Genomic DNA, 20061 nt, shown 5'->3' on the forward strand with positions numbered 1-20061 from the left:
GAGGGGCAAAAAGGGGATCCACAGCCTTTGCAGTGAACCATGCCACAAATTTGTTCCATCAACAGGCGTATACCATTTTAAGGGGAGGGACGCTTGGCTGCCAAGATGACATTACAAACTTCGGGAGGAAGGTCGAAAGCTGCCAACTGTCTCCGCTCAAGCTCCACGCAAGGAGGTGGAGGCTGGATAGATTCGGGTAGAGGGCCGTCCCCTGCTGCTGCGACAGAAGATCCTCCCAAAGAGGCAGTTTGATCGGAGGATCGATGGCCATGCTCAAAAGCTTGGGGTACTGAAGAGGCCGCTGCTTACTGAAGCACCTCTGTCAGGAGGTTAGTCCTGACTGCCAACAAAGGAAGCTCGAGTCCCAAGGCCCGTATAGGTATAACAGCCTAAGAGGCATGCTGTGTTTACTGACGGCAACCCTAAGAAGGCAGAAGAAAACAACTTCTTCCTATGGTGGTCCAATTTCTTGGATTCCCTATCTGGGGGAGCAGTAGGGGATGCACCTTTAGAGCATGAGGCTTGAACCACCAAGCTCTCGGGAGTTGGGTTTTGGTAGAGGAAAAGTGGGTCGCATGTGGCCGGTTGGTAGTGTCGGGCAATCATCTTGTCCACAGGCGCTCCTGTGCTGGGCTTGAACTAAGTGCCCAGAAGGATGTCTGTGAACGCTTAATCAAAAGGCAGCAGGGGTACTGAAGAGGCCACTGCCAGCTTTAGCACCTCTGTCAGGAGGTTAGTCCTGACTGCCACCAAAGGAAGCTCGAGTCCCAAGGCCTCAGCCGCCCCATGCAACACTACTGAGTAAGAAGCTCCTTCCTCCGTAGCCACGGTGGGTTGGAGAGCATTCCAAGGTCTGGGCAGGTATCCAAACCACTGGCATCACCCAAATACCACCCGCCAGTCCGGCTCCTCAAGCTGGTCAGCTAAAGAGTCTCCAGACCCCTCCCAGGCCTCCTCAACCTCCTCTGGCTGCCGCTCAGGGTGACAGGGAACGCCAGGGATGAACAGTGGTACAAAAGTACCCTCCAGCACCATGTCCACGTTGGGGATGAGGCTGGGTTCGATGCCGGTTGCGGACACAACCGGCGTCGGGGGTGTCGTCTCTGGGATTGGCACCGGGGAAGGTACCGTGAGGTTGACTCGTGCCGATCTGGATCCAGGCCTGGATCCCCGAGATCCCTCTGGCACTGGAGCCGAAGCCACCGGCATCAAAGGCCCAGGGCCCCCAGCCAAGTCTGTGGGGCCCATAGGCACACATGCAGAGTCCGGATGCCCAAAAATGCTATGAAGTGCCTCATAAAAGGCTTGAAGCTGGGCAGGGGACGCTCTAACTCCAGGAAAGTGAGGGAAGCGCAGAGCCGCTGGAGAGGGATGATGCTCTGGGTCCCCGTCGCGTCGGCCGATGGACGGGGAGAAGGCATAGAGCGACAATGCTTCTTCACCTTTTTTTGCTCGATGACAAGTGATGGTGGCTCCGAGAATGGTCCCGTGACCTTCCTCTTGACCGGGACCCTTAAACGGCAGAGAGCAGACTGCCAGGCCTCCAAGAGCTTTCGGGACAGCTCCCACAAAGACTTCGGATTCATGGCCCTGCAGTTGGAGCACAACTTTGTGTCATGGTCGCACTCCAGGCACCAGAAGCACACGAGGTGCGGATTCGTTAGGGAAATCAGTTACAAGGCTTAAAGCCGGTCCGACGATGGAACACCCCTCGTGGAACCAGGAGTCGAAGACTAAAGAATATTGTTGACAAAAGTCAAAAAGTGACTAGGGGGTAGCTTTCTCCAGATCAGCAGTGGATGGCGTGGCAAAGAAAGAACTGATGTCAGCACACAGGGGCGGTGTCTAAGTAGACACCACAACTTCATCCCAATGACCACGACCCTAATGACGGACGCGGAGTTGACTGACGCCACATACGGACGTGCAGGGGTACTGCTCCAAAAAAATTCTCCAGACCCCGTCTGACCCCAGGGGTAATTCTAAAGGTAGGGAATCTACAGCTACAGTCTCTTTCAGATATTGCTGATATGTAGGCTTTTCTGTTTTCAGTTTCTATTTTAGGTAAATTCTGGTAGGCTTTTTTCAGTGTTTTCAAAACGTTTAAAAACAGTGGTTATCGGTGGTTACACATTTTCGCGCCACTTAAACCAACAGAAACCGTGTTTTCCCGCTGTTTATGGAATGTTTTGCTTTCATTTTAGTTTGCTTTCTGCACTGATAGTGCATGTGTTTAGACAGTGTGCGTACAGGGTATACGAGGTCCAAATACATTTTTACAGATCAAACTTATTGTAGTACACCATACAATACTTCTTTAGTGAGTCTTTGGTCATGTGCACTCGCTCTTTCCTTCCCATGTAAATGTTTATCTGTGAAAAGGCCCTCTCAACTTTGGCACTTGAGATGGGAAACGCCAAAACAGCCAGTACACAATTTGCTAACTCTAGCCACTGACATAGCTTTCCATGCCAATACTGGTGCACCTGAAGATTGTGATTCCCTGTGACAGGTTTTGCAACATATGCATTGAACTGGGCACATATGCCCTCAGTTAGTGAAGCGGTCAAAAAATGATGCAGTACTTTTCAGAGTCTGGAGAAAATTCCCTTCATATACGTAGATGAATTACTGCAAATACAAACAATATCACTCCAATCTTTGTTGAACTTTGTAAGAAGTTTTTGATGGCAAACACAACAGTTTTTTTTTAGTTTTGCTCATTCCTTGCAAAAGGGAAGTGTTATGGAAATATGCATACGCGAGAGCATGTAAGTTAGTAAAGCCTGTTCCAGATCTGATATACTTATTAAATACATAACACAGAGACAGTTAACATCAAGTAAATTCAGAAGAAAGACATGGAGGGCTAGTTGATTCAAGTACTTAAATGCTGATTATTAAAACCTCAGATATCACAATACTGCTTTGGAGGTCTCTACATAACAGACACCTAGTTTTCGTTAGTGAAGTATATATGTAACGTATTTACGCAATTGATTTCCAAGTAGCCTTTTAGTGAATCTGGCTCTGTGAAGTAGTGCATCTTTCTGGAGAGAACTCCATGACACTTGTGAATTTCCAGCCTTCAAGTACAGAGTCCAGTCTTCCTAACTCCATAATATGCCTCTGTGGATTTAAGTCCCTTCAAAAAATTCGGACAGATACAAAGGCATCATGGGATATCAGGTATGTGATCTGCATTAATGATTAGTACTTGGGGCCTCTAGCTGTAACAAAAGTAGCAGCCTCCTCTGAAATATGGTGACAAAGACGTCACCAGGAGGCTTTCATTAAGTGATAGTGCAAGTGATAACCATACTGTGCTTCCTTTGTAAAATAATCAGTGCTATGGCTCTGACCAGGTGACAACTGCAGCATACATCACCCATCACCCCTGCCATCACTGCCAATGATGGTACCAAACAACTACTAACCATCTCTCTTGCCTACAAGTGTGACAGTTCAGGTTATTCCAGGTCCCCAAAGCTATAGTAATTCAGTAGCGGCTGACAGGCAATGAAGGTGGAGGGGTTGGGAGGGTGGAAGTGGCAGGGGATAAAATAAAAACAAAAATTAAAAATGCCACTTACCTGTTCCTCTTCTCGAGTCCCGGAACCAGGAAGCACCCAGGCTCCCCATAGCTAATCACAACGCTGAAATGTAGCATTACAATTGGTCTGAACGCTGTGGACTACCGCTCAGATGGGGTTTGGGGGCCTGGGCATCTTTCCAACCAGGCTTTGTAATGAAGCCTGGTGGGTAACATGCAAAGTGCGCATAAATGTTGGGCCAGGCCAAGACGGCCGGTCAAGCATTCATGTGCACTTGGAGTGTACAAACCACTCCTCACCCTGCACCTCCAGCCCTGCCCCACCTTAACCCAGCCCCGAACCTGCAAAAAAGTAAAACTATAATAACATAGCAGTGGGGCAGCACTCCTCCGGCTTACAGGAGGAGCCACCACTGAAGGAATAACTGGGGAGGCAGTTATTAGTATTTTTTTTAAGTATATTGTATTAATAAACAACTGTTGTTCTGTTCATCTCTAAAGGCAGACTGTCAAAAGTGCGGTGTTTACAATTAGGGGCCGGTGCCAAGCATCTGATACCCATTAGGAGCCAGTTCCGAGCACCTGGAACCGCAGTAGTCGTGCAGTCCACCTTCCATTGTCTGACTATGGCTGTCAGAACCCCCACTGGACCACTGCTACCGCTGGGGATCCGCAAACCCTCAGGGGTGGCACAGTGGTTTGAAGCTGTAACATGCTGGCAGTGCTGCTTCGGCACCACCAAGCGTACTACAAGTTTGCACACCAACACAGTTTTCATGACGGTGAGCCCGGCATGAAAAATGTGGGAGTGAGGAATCTAAGGAGGCCCTACAGTGCCCCCTGTTGCCTCTGTGCCAGGGGATGCATGCAGGAGGGGCACATGGTGTGCCCCCTGTCTGTATGCACCCCCAGTTCCTACATAGCATGGACTTCACAGTCCATGCCGTGCAGGAACATGCAATGGTGTTCCCATTGCGGTGCCCTGCTTAGACTGACATATGAGCTTTAGCACGACACAGCCATGGGCCAACTGCCAAAAACCCGCCCGACCTGGATTCCAGTCGGAATCCGGCAGGCCGTCTCATTATGGGTTTGGCGGGCTTGGCGCAGAGCGCTGGCATGGTGGCACGCTCCAAGACCGTCAAACTCATAATAAGGCCCAAAGTCTTCTGAAATCCCTTTTAGGGGGGGAAGCTAATCAGTAGAAGAAAACAGTGTCAATAAAACCATGAAATAGAGTTTAAAAAATCTACACAGGTCTACCGAGGCTTTAACATTACATGGTATTCAGAAATGGTCTCAAGGATATGGGCCAGAAAAGGTAATTAAACTATTTATTTTACTGGCAGTCATTTCGTAAATGATCAGACTATCAAATCAATGTGAAATGCAAAATCATAGGTAGCTTGGGTCATTTTGGGAGAATAAAAATTGATTTGCTTAATATGCTATGAATCTTTTGGATTACTTGTTTTTGTAAATATGTTTATTGGCTGTTTTTTAATTTCTTTTATCACAGCAGATGATTCATATGCTGTGTGTGAGGTTTTCAATGGACTCCCAAGGGAAAATGTTGAGCAGAAATCTTCCAATAAAATTTACAAATGTATACATTTAAGGGAAAGAAAAGCATTAGAAACATAAAAACACCAAGGATATTCTTGTCTGAAAAGAAGACATATTTTCTAACTTCAGCAAGTGACTGAGTAAATACAATGCACAAATCATTTTACAGATGTGAACTTTGATGACAGATGATTATAATGCAATTATATGGTTCAATTGATATAAACCACAAAGTACTTACATGTCCTTTGTATTTGTATTTATTAGAGGGCATTATGCCATGCTGGGAAATGTACCTAAAGGCCACATATGGAAACCCGCCGCAGCAGCCGTCATCTGCAGAATCGCAGTCGACAAGCTCTTGTTCGCTCATCTCGAACAGTTCCCCGGTCTTTATGCAATGGCGAGATTCAAGGGCTCCAACCTATAGGTGTAGAAAACACACATTTAGGACCCGGAGGGATTGCAATAATTATTTCACGCCAAAAATTCAATATCCCAAGGTTCAGTACGTGTCTGACTCTGTTCGATGGTTATCGCCTGTAAAGAGGTTACCTCTTCATGATGAGGCATAGAAACTCATTTTGTGCTTCCTACACCAGTAATTACCAGACTTTTTGATGCCTTTAAATTTCAATAGGTTTGTCCTACCAAACTTTAACGGGGAATTCCCTGAGTGCAGAAGTTATCGCTCACGGTAACTGCCCTAGTGCAGTGATCTCCATGCCTTTTACTATTGCAACCTCAGGCGAGCCTATGTTTGCCCATGAGTTGTAAGACAATAGGGCACTTGTAAAGAAAGCCTAGCCTTAGCTTTATATCTTCAGGAGAATTTACAGGATCTGTTGCGCACATTTCACTCTTCAACCTCTGCACCTGCTTCATCAATCCCTTGATGCACAGGAGACTTCTTCAGTAGAGCAGCCTGGGAAGGCTCTGTCCATTAGCTCAAAAGTAGAAGCTTCCAAGCTTAGTAGAGGGACCTCATCTAACTCCTGGTTACACAATGGTTGGGACTCTAATGATTGATTCTGGCCGGTGTCACTGCACTATTTTTTAGCCTTCACAAGTTGCAGGCCGGGCATGTGGAACTACCGTGTGAAACTTCACAGGTTTCCACTGATTTTGAGCCAATCCCTGCATTACTAATCCTCCACCTGACTACAGTTCAAATAAATCCCAACACTGGCCCCAAGAAGAATTTTACCACAGACTTACATATCTCCCCCACTTTTTCGGACAACACTATTGATGAGATGGCTCATCATTTTAACAACAGGTTTATCGATGCCCTTGATTGCATCCCTCTTTGTAAGCAAACCTGTTCTTTGTACTGGATGATGGCTGTAGACCCCATCAAGAAACCTGCTTAATTGAAAATGCCTAGAATTTATTAAAGAAACTCTTCAGGAAAGCTTGCACAGAGATCAAAGAATTCCTGTCGAGAAACTTTAAGATTGTGCAAAGACTTTTCTCACCCTATTCTTCCACCTCCTCTGTTCCTCCCTCATAGGAAATTGTGAATTCAGGTCTTGTTTATTTTGAAGAAACATTTTAAAGATTTCTAGTTCTTTCGGTAGCTGGAGTCTACCATCAACATTTGTCAATTCAATGACCTCTATCCTTTCCAGGGTCTCCTCTATTCTATCCCAGTTTTGCCGGATGAGTTTTGATTATTTACAAACCCTCATTCCCACTACAAGATTTTGTTCTCCAGATGACCCCTGTCCTCCTTGGTCTGCAGGGGCATCCACAGAGGGGGAAATGGGGTGAGGGGCGCTTGCCCCTCCCCCTGGATTTTTTACTCGCCCTAAATACAAAGATTTAAGATCGTGCTGTCGATATTGAGATGACATCACTGCATGCCGAAACGTCAGTGCCACTATTGAAGTTAAAATGATGTGCTCCTGAAAAAAATCCTGCGGACACCCATGTTTGGACTTCAGTCTGCCTCTTAACTCCACAACATTTTTCTCGATTTAGGCATCGAGGAGAAAGCTCTGGACTGGTTATGTTCTTAGCTGAAAGATTGCACCCAATCCATAGTCTTGTCATCTATCTGTTCCCAATCCAGATCTCTGCTCGGTGAGTACCACAGGGATCTTCACTCAGCACTACTCTCTTCAGTATCTATATTATCACTCTGGCAGAGTTTATTTGCAGTTTTTGCTTTATCCTGTTGTCCATTGCCAACGATAAACAAATTGCGATCTCTCTAGCGGATATTGCTTCTGCCAACTAAGCGGGACAAAATTGAATTGACATTGAAATTCACAAAATTTCCAGCATTTTACATTACGCTTTTTAAATGAACTACCGAGAGATTTTGCAATTGCGCCACTTGCCATAATTGCAGTTAAAAGTCCTATTGAAGGAGCACCAGATCAACGTGATTGGGCAGAACGTTTTTCCCACATGTGTTTTTTGTGCTATGCTTTTCACACAAAGTGCAGACGTGAGTTAAACTTAGACACAAGGATACATACAGCGCCAAAATATAGCACAAAATGGCAAATTTGTGTTTCACTTAATTTCCCTTGAATTTTCCGAAATTTCATGTGAATTTTGCACATCCCTACTTCCAGACCTGTACATGTCCTGCATATTTGACCGCTGTTGCCTGATGGATGAGCTTAAATTCTGTTTCTAGACCGTAGCTTTGCAGTTACAACTCACTGTCATCCAATGGAATGGCCCAATTGAAATTCCTGAAAGCAGCATAAGACAAACAACTCTAAAAACACACTGTTCGGTCACACTCCTATTCTTTACAATGGGAGCATGCGTCTTGACCGGAATGCATGCTCTCCTTGTAAAGAGAAGAGGTGCAGTTCATCCCTGCACACCATGGCTGGCACCTCAAGGTGCCTGCCACGGGGTGAAGGGATCAACAGGGGGACACTATAGGTGCCTCCTCGGCCTCCAACTGGAGGCCTTACACCCATGGGGGCCCTGCTTGGGTCCCCCAAAGTCGACTTCTGACAGACTTTCGGAAAGGCCGGCACAGAAAGGCCATTGGAATCCAACATCGTAATCTCTCTGGCACCCTTGGAATTACTGAACTCATTCCGACTGACGGAGAGGCTCTCCGAGCCTGTCGGAAGCCAGTCGAAATGACCGGTTGGATTCCTTTCCGACCGACACCATCCTAATGGGTTGGTTCTAAGGGAATCCGATGGGCTGATTACGATGAGTTAGGAATGGCTACGACTGATGTTTGCAGCGGTTTCATAATGCATTGTAATCAGCCCCTAAGTTGTTAAATGAGCAGCCAGGAAGGTGGGAAGCCAACACTGGGCAACTAGGATATTCTTCTGAATTGGACAAGGCACCCTCTCTCCTAGTGCTTTTTTTACTGCTTGCTTATATCTGTTCTTTGCCTCTGGGTATTATTGACAGTATTTTGTATATGTATTCTGCAACTTGTTAGAAATCTCAAAAACAAAACTGTTCAGTCTACATTGCACCACAAGTTATGTGTTGAATTTGAACCTGTCCCTGTGTGTTTTCTGCTAAGTCTTCTTCAGTTGGGTACTGGCACTTCCTGAAGAAAACAGAGTGAGAGCAGGAAGGCCTTGTTCTGACCCAGTCACGGTCTGTAGGGAGTGGCCTTCACTAACCAAAAAACATGTCTCGTGGTGGTGGGGTCTGTCAACAGTGACATCCCACACTGGAAAACCACAAGAGCTTTGGAGCGGTGTAACCCTGTTACCCTAGAGCACCTGCACAGGCTCCTGTCCAAGAACAAGATTCAAAGACATATCACAAGGATTTGGCTGGGCCATGGTCACAAAACTATATTGGGGCTCTACATAGAATGGGCTTCTCTAGTGGTATTAGCCATGTTAGCTGAATTTGTCATTAATAAGGCAGCCTTGCTTTAGGCCTATCAATAAATGTTGGAGTAGAGGCGTGGGGCCCTCCGAAAGCTTAGGCCTGGTCAATAATGACCCCTAGGTACCTTCTGCTGACAGACAAGAAGCCCACGTCCGACGAGGAAAGCCTCTGGGTTGGGGCATTAAAGGGTTTTAGCCCCAGTGTGATGCTCTGGGCACCACACGGTGTTCATCATAAAGTCCATTCCTGCCTCCAACCTCCCGTCCACCAGAGTGAGGTCAAGTCTTTGCAGAGGGTAGTCCCATCCAGGTGATTGGTTAGGACATTTTTCCAGGGCATAAGGAATAATTGTTGGACAGGTCAGTGGAAGTCATTGGGAATGTCGGGGTTTTACAAGAATCCGAAGGTGAGAGCAGACACCACAGAAATGAAGGCTCAGCGAGAAGGATGTCAACCCGCCTTTGCCCTAAAGCACACCAAGTGCCAATAGAAAGACCAACCAGCAAGAAAGCAGCTGGACACTCGTTCCTGAGGTGCATTTCCAAAACAAAGGATTTCAGACATGCCACAAACACGGCCGGAACACCGGCTTTGGTTCTAGTGGCACCTGGTGCGACAAACATTTTAGTGCCCCCCAAGGACCTCCTCCTCAGATTTCCTCACTATCACCCAGCAGAAGTGCCCTCATCCCTCCATAAGCCCTGTTCTATACAAATTTCAATTGTTTAAAGCAACCGCACCTGTCACACATACTTAAAGCAGGCCCTGGCCAGAAAGGTACCGGGTATTTGTTTGCGCTACATAAATGATTCTTTCATTCATTCATTCATACCGCTGCAAACGCCCAGCAGGAGCCGCAGCGTCCTTGGTCCTTGACGGCGGTGACGCACCGCTGGTCCCGCCAGTCCACCTGCGGCGGCAGTGACGACAAGCTCACGCCACTGTACTTCGACGTACTGCGCTGCCTCACTGCTGGAATTCTCAGGCAAGACATGGATTTCAGCTCGTATGAAGTCTGCAAGAATCAAAAACAAAGATAAGACAGAGTAAGTGAGAGGGAGAAAGGGAAAAAAGCGAAGGAGGCAGAGTGTGGGGGGATAAAAGAGGCAATGAGATAAAGAAATGAAGGGACGATGGAACCGAATAGAAGGCAAGGAATTAGTGATAGAAAAAAGTGAAAGAAAGGGAACGATGATCTACAGAAAATGAAAGAGAAGTGGAAGTGTGGATGGATAGATACACAGACAGATACAGATAAATGTGTGAATGGTGTATTGATGGATGGATGGGTGAATGGATAGTGGGACTAAAGGATGGATGGATGGAATGCACAGACGGATGAAGGGAACGATGGATGGATTGAAGGACGGACAGACAGATGCACAGACGGAAATGCAGATAGGAAGGCAGTTCACTGGACCATGGCGTTTCTTCTTTGCACAGGATGTACTGAGCCAGTGCAGTGTACGGGACATATTCATTTTCATAAGCTGGGGTTTACACATGCGCATTGATAGGCAATGTGGTGTAGGCAGGGACATACTGAAGCTTTTCAGAATGGACCGTTATCACTTTGAGATGGTGAGTACCTGCTCAGGGCAGGCACTGACCATTCGATTGCCTACAGTCACATGAGCAGTCACATGAGGAGTCGTCACGCCCTTTCCTTCGGACTGTGAAATGTTTACAACGCGTGCATTGCAGTAACTGCACATATACGTATTTCTTGGCCAACTCATACTGAGTGCCTTAGAATGGCCTTTGGGTCGCCGTTGCTCATGAAAGGATGGCTTTACTGTCCATCCCACCTCCCTGCTCCTGATTCGGTGGCCTTTGTCCCGCCCAGGAGCATTTCCGTCTTCTAGTGCTTCAATAGAAATAGATTCTTGTTCTGCCCTGGTCAGACTTTGCATTGAAGGTGGACATTTAATTCTGTTTCCTTATGCAGATATGTAAGAGTGCTGCTAAAGTAGCGCATAGCGTGCCTTTTTTGTTGCTTAGAATTTGTCAGAGAGGGATAAAGATGGCGGCTGGTAGGTGTTGACTTTCATCTGTCCAAGTTGAAAAAAATATCTAGATCATTCTAGACGTTTTACCTGAACAACGTTTTGGCCGGATCTTCCCCTTTGAAATCATCATTCTGGAATATCAGATGTGCTCATGAGCTGACCAAATGAACAAGGCATGTAGACAGTCAAAGACAAATGTGATGGGGTTCAGGAAGCCCATCTATCGATTAAACTCCTAACATAAGCATTACACCAGTACTAGGCACATGAATGAAATTAAATGCCTCTTTAGCTTCATATGCAAAAAGAAAAATTGTTGGACAGAATGCAGAACAATATCATACATTCACCCCAGTACAGAGATCTGGCCCTAAATCCATCCTATTTTTGCTCACCATGCCATTCCAGTTTGAACCCAGCCATATGCAAATCAGTTGACACTGTGCCCAATGGAAACAGTCCAGCCCGAACTGCCAGGCCAGGTCCTACTTGGCCTCGAAACAAGCATCCTAGGACCAGTTTCAGGGTTTCACCCCTCATCAGGGGCATGGAGAGCATGGGACCCACGTCTGGGCATACCCGTCCCACTCGGGGTGACAAATGCAAAAAGAACAATTGATGGACAGAATGCAGAACAAAGTCATACATTCACCCCAGTACAGAGATCTGGGCCTAAATCCATCGTTTTTTTGCTCACCATGCCATTCCAACTTGAACCCAGCCATATGCAAATCAGTCTTGACCCTGTGCCCAATGGGAACAGTCCAGCCCGAACTGCCAGGCCATGTCCTCCCTGGCCTGGAAACAAGCTTCCTAGGAACTTGTCAGAGAGGGATAAAGATGGCGGCTGGTAGGTGTTGACTTTCAGCTGTACAAATTAAAAAAAATGACTAGATCATTTTAGACATTTTGCCTGAACAAAGTTTTGGCCGGATCTTCCCCTTTCAAATCATCACTCTGGAATATCAGATGTGTTCATGAGCTGGCCACATGAACAAGGCATGTGGACAGTTCACGACAAATGTGATGGGTGTCAGGCAGCCCATCTATTGCTTAAGCTCTTAACGTAAGCATTACTCCAGTACTAGGCGCATGAATGAAATTAAATGCCTCTCCATCGTCATAAGCAACTTATTCAGAGAAGTATGAACAATATAATAAAAATACTGCCTAATTTAGAGTTGGGCAATAACAAAATACTCTCATATTTCTGTAGAAATTACAACATCTAAAAGAACGTTCACCAGTGGTATGTCCCCCCACTAGATGGATAGCACAGTGGAGAAGAATTGCCCTCTATAGTTACAAACCCTCTAGAAATCTGCAGATCTTCAATTACAATCCAGCTAAATCACAAACCGCTCTAGAAAGCCACGGATCTATGATTTCTATCCAGCTAAATTACAAACCCCTCTAGAAATCCTCAAAGCTTTGATTTCTATCCAGCTAAATTACAAACCCCAATAGAAATCCATGGAGCTTCGATTTCTATCCAGCTAAATTACAAACCCCTCCAGATATCCCCAGAGCTTCGATTACTATCCAGCTAAATTACAAACCCCTCTAGAAATCTGTGGAACTTCGATTACTATCCAGCTAAATTACAAACCCCTCTAGAAATCCTCAGAGCTTCGATTACTATCCAGCTAAATTACAAACCCCTCTAGAAATCTGCAGATCTTCGATTACTATCGAGCTAAATTACAAATCCCTCTAGAAATCCTGAGAGCTTCGATTACTATCCAGCTAAATTACAAACCCCTCTAGAAATCCTCAGAGCTTCTATTACTATCCAGCTAAATTACAAACCCCTCTAGAAATCTGCAGATCTTCGATTACTATCGAGCTAAATTACAAATCCCTCTAGAAATCCTGAGAGCTTCGATTACTATCCAGCTAAATTACAAACCCCTCTAGAAATCCTCAGAGCTTCGATTACTATCCAGCTAAATTACAAACCCCTCTAGAAATCTGCAGATCTTCGATTACTATCGAGCTAAATTACAAATCCCTCTAGAAATCCTGAGAGCTTCGATTACTATCCAGCTAAATTGCAAACCCCTCTAGAAATCCATGGAGCTTCGATTTCTATCCAGCTAATTTACAAACCCCTCCAGATATCCCCAGAGCTTTGATTACTATCCAGCTAAATTACAAACTCCTCCAGAAATCTGCGGATCTTCGATTACTATCCAGCTAAATTACAAACCCCTATAGAAATCTGTGGATCTTCGATTTCTATCCAGCTAAATTACAAACCCCTCTAGAAATCCTCAGAGCTTCGATTTCTGTCCAGCTAAATTACGAACCCCTCTAGAAATCATAGGAGCTTCGATTTCTATTCAGCTAAAGTACAAACCACTCTAGAAATCTGTAGATCTTTGATTACTATCCAGCTAAATTACAAACCTCTCTTGAAACCAGCAGATCTTCAATTACTATCCAGCTTTGCATCAGGCATTTTTTTTCTGCACTAGTCCCCCAAGAGACATTTCACTGTGTAGGACTTTTTATATCAAGGGTCAGTATTGCCACTTTATCTTTCCTGATGTCTGTTAACACTCCTTTGAAGGCTCTAAATTTATTATTGAATACTTCCAGCAAGCTGATCTTACCCGGTCTGCAAAGTGGTTCAAGGCCATCCGGTAGCTCTTCTTGCCTTGGTCCGCCAGCTTGTTGTGCTCCGCGACCTTCTTCCAGGTCTCCTCCCACCTTTCTCGGCGAAGCACCTCTTCCTCTTTGCTCTCATACTTCCTCTCTGCAGAGTGTAATCAACATGCAATCAATTTAGCAGTAAGAGCCTCAGTAGTGAAGTCTATGTACATATATGTGGTGAACCAGCCTCACGGCATTAATATGCGCCCTTCCCAGAGCACTTGAACTGCAAACTGTTGGGTACAATGAGGCTGAATGATATAAAATATGGAGCCACAGACAGCCATACACAGCCATAAACATGCACGGATTTGCGATAGACACCGGCCATCACCACACACAGTCAAGGTCTAAGGAACAACAAGCCAACTTTCAGCCACCACAGGCGCTCGTTAGCCGCCATTGGTGCCCACTGCATCATGCGCTGCAATGGCTGCTGTCCAATGCTCCGGACAGACAAGATTACCAAAGGGTTTCCCTAAAAGATATCCATTTCACAAGTACTAGGGTCATCAAGAGTAATAAAGTCTCAAAGTAACAACATAACTGGAAATAAAGAAACTGTATGTACTCAGTGATGACAAAGATCAGAAATATTTTTTAGACTCAAATGAGTTTCTTCAGGTTTTTCAACCAATTTTCAAAGTTCTGCCAATTTAAAGAATTGATGTCGATCGTGCAGAAAACAATCCGTTTTTACAAGTTCAAGAACAGTAAATTGCTTTGGATTTTTCCCATTGTTTCCACAGTGCGACCATCTTGAACCTCTGGACATTCGTGTGTCATCACCCACACCTGCCATTCCCTTGCAGTCACCAATATTCTTATGTTAGTTACAAATGTAGTCTCTATAAGCCACTGTCTGATAGCTCTCCATGACCCTCCTCCTCCTCCCCTTCAAGTGTGATTGGGCTTTCTCATTATCTCCTGGTGGAGTAAAAGGCAGATAGGCTAAAGCAGGCGATGTTTTGCCCAGGACATCAGTGCTTCAGAGTTACAAGTGACGTCATCTTGACTCAACTAAACACTTCCTGTGAAACAGGAAGACATTTATATATTGGTGCTTCACAACTCTATTTTCAACTAGAAAGCACATCCAGGTATAGTTATCTTCTGAGCATGCTAGCTGAACTGAGCTTACTATAGATCAAACAAGTTGCTTTCTTATTTGAAACCCAGCTTCTGACTACAGCCTTAAAAATTGATTCTGAGGGGGGAGCATAGTCAATTAGGCGGCCGAGTAGGATGTGCCTGCTCGCTGCTCCGTCCTGTGGCCCGTGCCCTGCCTGTATAGCTGCGCCCAGAGTGACCCTGGCTGTAGACCTGGACCTTACCTGGGACTAATTATGCCCCGGCACCTCTGACCTGCTTTTGGCATAGCGGGGGCCCTGCACGGCCGACACCGGAATCTGAGCGCGTTGGGATGGTTGCACCCCGCGGCCCAGTTTGCGAGCCGGCACGAGTCCGTGCACCGGGGCCGTGACCCGAATTTGGAGGCCGGGTCTGACAGCGGAGAGTAGGGTGAAGCTGTGAGCCTGGAAGTGGGCGATCCGATTCCATTCAAGCGAGCTTGGTGAGGAAGCAAGACGATAGCGCCAGCCTGAACCAGCCAAACAACGCTCCTGCTGAGAGCGGAGGTGAGCCTGCCTGCGACACGTTCCAGCCTCTGGAGTGGCTGCCCTGTAGCGCTGACCTAATCCTGCACAGCTGCAGGTACTGGGACCGCCTGGCACCGCGCCCGGACCTGGCGTGACCTCAGGGCGCCCGAGACCGGAGGCTGGGACCCACATGGTGTTGCGTGCCCTGCAGTCTGCCCCACGGCCCGGTTGGGTGGGAGCGGGGATTGGTCGGCCCTGAGATGGACCTGGAGACAGCTCCCCCCTGCAGCACGTTACTCTGGAGGAGACGAGCCTGAGGGGCCCTGGGACCAGAGGCCGACAAGCGCCGAGCTAGCGCACAGGGTGCCACGGCAACGAGGCCGACCCGAGCACTCGACCGAGGTGAGCCCACCCCCACAAAGAGCCACAGCCACCGGAACGCCGGACACATCACCATCATGCCAGGCCCTGTGAACTGACCCGGGGAGGCAGCGGTCCGCTGGCCTGTGACCTGGCCTGTCGCCCGGCCCGCACACGTTCATGGAGAGGCACCCTAGCATTCCCCACCTTGAGGGTGGGGAACAGAGCACCGCGGAGACTGCAGAGAGGTGAGCCCATTCTGGGTGCTGGGATCTGGCGGCGGACATCGGGGTTTTTTTTGCCCCTTGCTTCCTGCTACATCACACACGGCGCGGTCGAGTCCCGTGGCCGTCTCCCAGGGGCTACACTGAAGGGCCTGGTTGTAGCGGCCGGCTGAGGAACTACAAGGCAGATCACCTAGACCCGAGGTTCGTAGACCTGCACCTCACTCATCCTTCCTGACACATTCCCGGAGACGGAGGGGCCCTCCTGTTGGTGAGAGGTTGGAGGCCTGTCCTACAGCATGGCCCCGGTTAGCTTGGTGAATTGCCTTCCCACACACAGTGCTGCTTATTGACGGTCAGCGTAGACTAGCGGCTTCCCCCTAATGGCCACTGATAAATCCCGGAAGGACAGGTCCGTCAAGGATCTACTAATTAAGGCCGGGACCAGAGGCACTGAAGCGATGGCACAGCAGGGCGGTGCGGCAGGCCGGCGAGGATCAGAGGACCTGGAGAGACCAGTCACACGCAGCATCCTGGAGTCCCTCTTCGCGGACCGTACCAGAGAATTTCACAACATGAAGAAGGACTTCAGGGTAGAAATTTGAGAGGTACGTAAAGCCATCGACTCAGTAGGGGAGCGAGTGGATGATCTGGAGAATCAGACAGCCATCAGAGATGAGGAAGTATCCCAGCTCCAGCAGGAGGTCCTACGACTTAGGGACCAACACTTAGATCTCCAAGCTCACGCAGAAGATCTTGAGAACCATTCCCGCCGAAACAACATACGGATACGAGTGGTGCCTCAGGGAACTGAGGAGCAGGACCTTGAGGCTTTTGTCGTGGATTTGTTCTGTCACATCCTGGGAGTCCCCCCGGACCAGGAGATCAGGCTCGACCGGACACACCGTGTGGGTCTCCAGAGATCGCCAACTGCCCCCCTGCCTGATATTTTGACGTGTGTCCGTGACTTTAAACTTAATGAGCGCATATTACGGGAGGCACGGGCCAATCACCGCATCGAGTTCCACTCCTGCAGGCCCCTATTCTTTCAGGATCTGGCGGTCTCTATGCTGCAGAAAAGACAAGATTTCCGCCCTGTCACAGCATTCCTACAAGTATGTTGCATACTCCTGGGGACACCCATTTAGAGTCATCTTCAAATGGGAGGGCAAGCTGCGCCAGGTTCGTTCTCTCGAGGGGTCAGAGTCTCTTCTTCGTCTTCCGGAGGAGGATTGCATCAGGCCGGATAAATCTACCTCCACCGGTCGCCGAGCTGACACCACACGATGGCAGCTTGTGGGGAGTTTGCCACTGAGTCTACGCCCGGATCCGGACGCTATTGCTAAAGAACGCTCAGCAGTCCGTCAATCTCTGTCAGAAGACTTGAATGCCGCAGACTGATACGCATTGACTGAGGTGCAATCCCTTGCTCTTTTAATGGGTCTTACCATGATTTCCTAGGCCGGGCCTGGTGCGGGCCGGGCGGCGAGAGTTCCTGCTATCCATCTCACGCCTCACCACAGGGCAGACTGCCCAGGACAATTGTGGACTACAAATGTAAATGTTTCTTACTCTTTGTTCTCAGTTTTGGGTTTTGGGGTTTTCTCCTCCTCCTTCGAATTCTGACAGCAGGATGCTATTTGCTACCCCAGCTCCCTTCCTACTCCAACGGGACCGGGGGCACTTCTCTGCAGCACACATGGGGTCTCCTTCTTATGTCTTCCAACATTAACATTGTGTCCCTTAATGTGAAGGGGCTGAATAACCTTAACAAACGGCGAGCTCTCCTGTCCTATTTTGAGCAGTCGGATGCTCATATTTGTCTACTTCAGGAGACACACTTGATACACACAGATTGAGATCCCGGCTGTTCCCCCATCAGATGTTCTCCTCTGCTACCTCCAAGACAGCGGGAGTAGCAATTCTGATCTCCTCCAGGTTCCCAGGCCATATCAGCAGCAAGCAGGCTGAGATCAGAGGGAGGCTCTTGGCACATTCATTCACCTTAGATTCACATATGTTCACAGTTGCTACGGTGTACGTTCCCAATAGTGGGCAAGAGACCTTTATTAAGGAAGTAATACATGAGCTCACAGGCCTTCCAGACAGCACGATACTACTGGGGGGAGATTTCAATCTGGCGTTTGACAGAGATATGGACCACTCGGGACAGAGATGGGGGCAATCAGGTGCCTTCTCTGACGAAGGAAAACGTTTGCTAGCGGAGGCTGGACTTACAGATATTTGGAGGCCTCGACATCCAAGCGCTAGGGCATACACCTTCTATTCACACCCTCACAAAACTTATGCCAGAATTGACTATGTCCTTACTTCTGACCCCTTAACACAACAGACGCGGGACGTAGAGATCCTCCCCTGCCCTCTGTCCAACCCCTCAGCGATAAGGATATCTATGTCCTTAAACTCCCAGCGCCCCACACGTCGCTTCTGGTGCCTTCACGAGACCATGCTTCAACGTCCCTCAGTGGTACAACAAATTCAGAAGTGCATAACGGATTACTTAGACAGCAACGACACTCTTAATATCCCCATGACGACCTTATGGGAGGCGATGAAAGCGGTGGTCCAAGGGGAATTCCTAGGCGTAGCAGGGGCCGACAACAAAGATAGTACAGAGAAACTGGAGCGTTTGATAGGGGAGGTAACTGAGCTGGAGCATATACACCAGAGTTCCGGGGCACCCAGGGTCCGGGAACTTCTTAAAGTCGCCCGCGCACAGCTAGCGGGATTAGATGTTGATCGGGCAGAAAACGCAACTCTTTGCCTGAAACATGCTTTTTATGTGGGGGGGAGACTGATGCGGACGCCTTCTTGCTAATCGACTTCGGGCACAACGGCAAGCCCATAGGGTCACCGAGGTTTGGGATCCTCAGGGGAGAGACTGTGGAGATGACCCAGAGATAGGGGAGGCTTTCAGACAATTCTACGAGACATTATATGTGGCCCAATCCCTGCCCGAGAATGAACCAACTCATTATATCCGGGATGTGGCAACGGCTAAATTATTACCAAGCCAGGCAGCCGAGCTAGAGGCCCCCATCCGGCTATAGGAGGCTATTTCGGCAATTTCATGCTTGAAACTTAACATGTCACCTGGCCCGGATGGGTTCACCTCTGTTTTTTATAATAAGTTCTGCACGATGCTGGACCCACTTCTGGTGCGTGTATTTAACTCGATCCAGTTGACTCCAACTTCCTCCTTCCCACCCTCCATGTTGGAGGCTTTAATAACGATGATCCCCAAACCAGGCAAGGATAAACGCCTTTGCAATTCTTACCGCCCTATATATCTTCTCAATGTAGACCTAAAGATCTTCACAGGATTTCTGGTGGCCAGATAGTCTCGCCATCTCCCCGGGTTGAGAGATCCAGACCAGTCTGGATTTGTCCCCGGAAGACAATGCTCCGACAACATCAAACGGCTCCTCCACCCGATAGATCGCTCCTAACGTTTCTCGGTCGAGCGTATGATCCTCTCGGTTGACGCCAAAAAGGTGTTCGACAGGGTCCACTGGCCGTATCTCCGAGCGAGGTTCATTTTGGCCTACCGGATTGCTTCATCGATTGGATCTTTCGGAGCTACGCGAACCCTACGGCTACAGTGTATGTGAATGGTATGGCTTCATCGGCCTTTACTATCCGTAGGGGGACCAGACTGGGGTGCCCATTGTCGCCGCTCCCATTCGCTCTCGATATGGAGCCTCTGGCTCAAAGGGTCCGAGATGACCTTGATATTAAAGGAGCATGCTTCGGGGCCTCGGAGCATAAACTTTTGTTGTATGCGGATGACGTGGTGGCGACATTGGAACACCCTAGGGAATCTCTAACAGCTCTTCTAGATTAATTAGATCGCTTTGCCCTTGCCTCGGGCTTCCAGATCAATGTGCACAAGTCACAAGCCCTTAATTTGTCATTGGGTCCCGAGACGATGGGGCTCCTACAGCGCACTTTCCCAATTCAGTGGGTCCCTGATTCTATCTCCTGTTAGGGATACAGGTGGCCGCTACCATCCCTGCCACCAGACAGTCGAATTATACGGCGCTTCTGAGGCATGTCCGTGATTCCCTTCCGAAATGGAGGCCCTACTCTCTTTCATGGCTGGGCCGTATAGCGGTGGTGAAAGTGGTGCTACCACCCAAGATTCTCTACCAATTCCATACACTTCCGCTGATGCCAAAAATTGGAGTCATACGGGCACTGCAGCGTGACATCGAGCACTTTGTCTGGCGAGACCAGGG

At 48.0% G+C, this 20061-nt stretch overlaps 1 protein-coding gene across 2 annotated transcripts in view; it reads right to left on the minus strand.

Annotated features, from left to right (window-relative positions):
* The window catches only part of LOC146839606 (cathepsin S-like), a 44539-nt gene that overhangs the window by 12741 nt on the left and 11737 nt on the right, over nucleotides 1-20061 (minus strand). For both annotated transcript variants that reach the window (XM_085651691.1, XM_085651692.1), the window contains exons 3-5: nucleotides 13581-13723; nucleotides 9789-9971; nucleotides 5361-5543 (exon numbers count right to left, since the gene is read on the minus strand). In XM_085651691.1, the coding sequence (XP_085507817.1) occupies nucleotides 5361-5543; nucleotides 9789-9971; nucleotides 13581-13723 (509 nt within the window). The remainder of the gene's footprint in view (nucleotides 1-5360; nucleotides 5544-9788; nucleotides 9972-13580; nucleotides 13724-20061) is intronic.

Source organism: Triturus cristatus, chromosome 4_1, assembly GCF_964204655.1.
Source record: "Triturus cristatus chromosome 4_1, aTriCri1.1, whole genome shotgun sequence".
Taxonomy (NCBI): domain Eukaryota; kingdom Metazoa; phylum Chordata; class Amphibia; order Caudata; family Salamandridae; genus Triturus; species Triturus cristatus.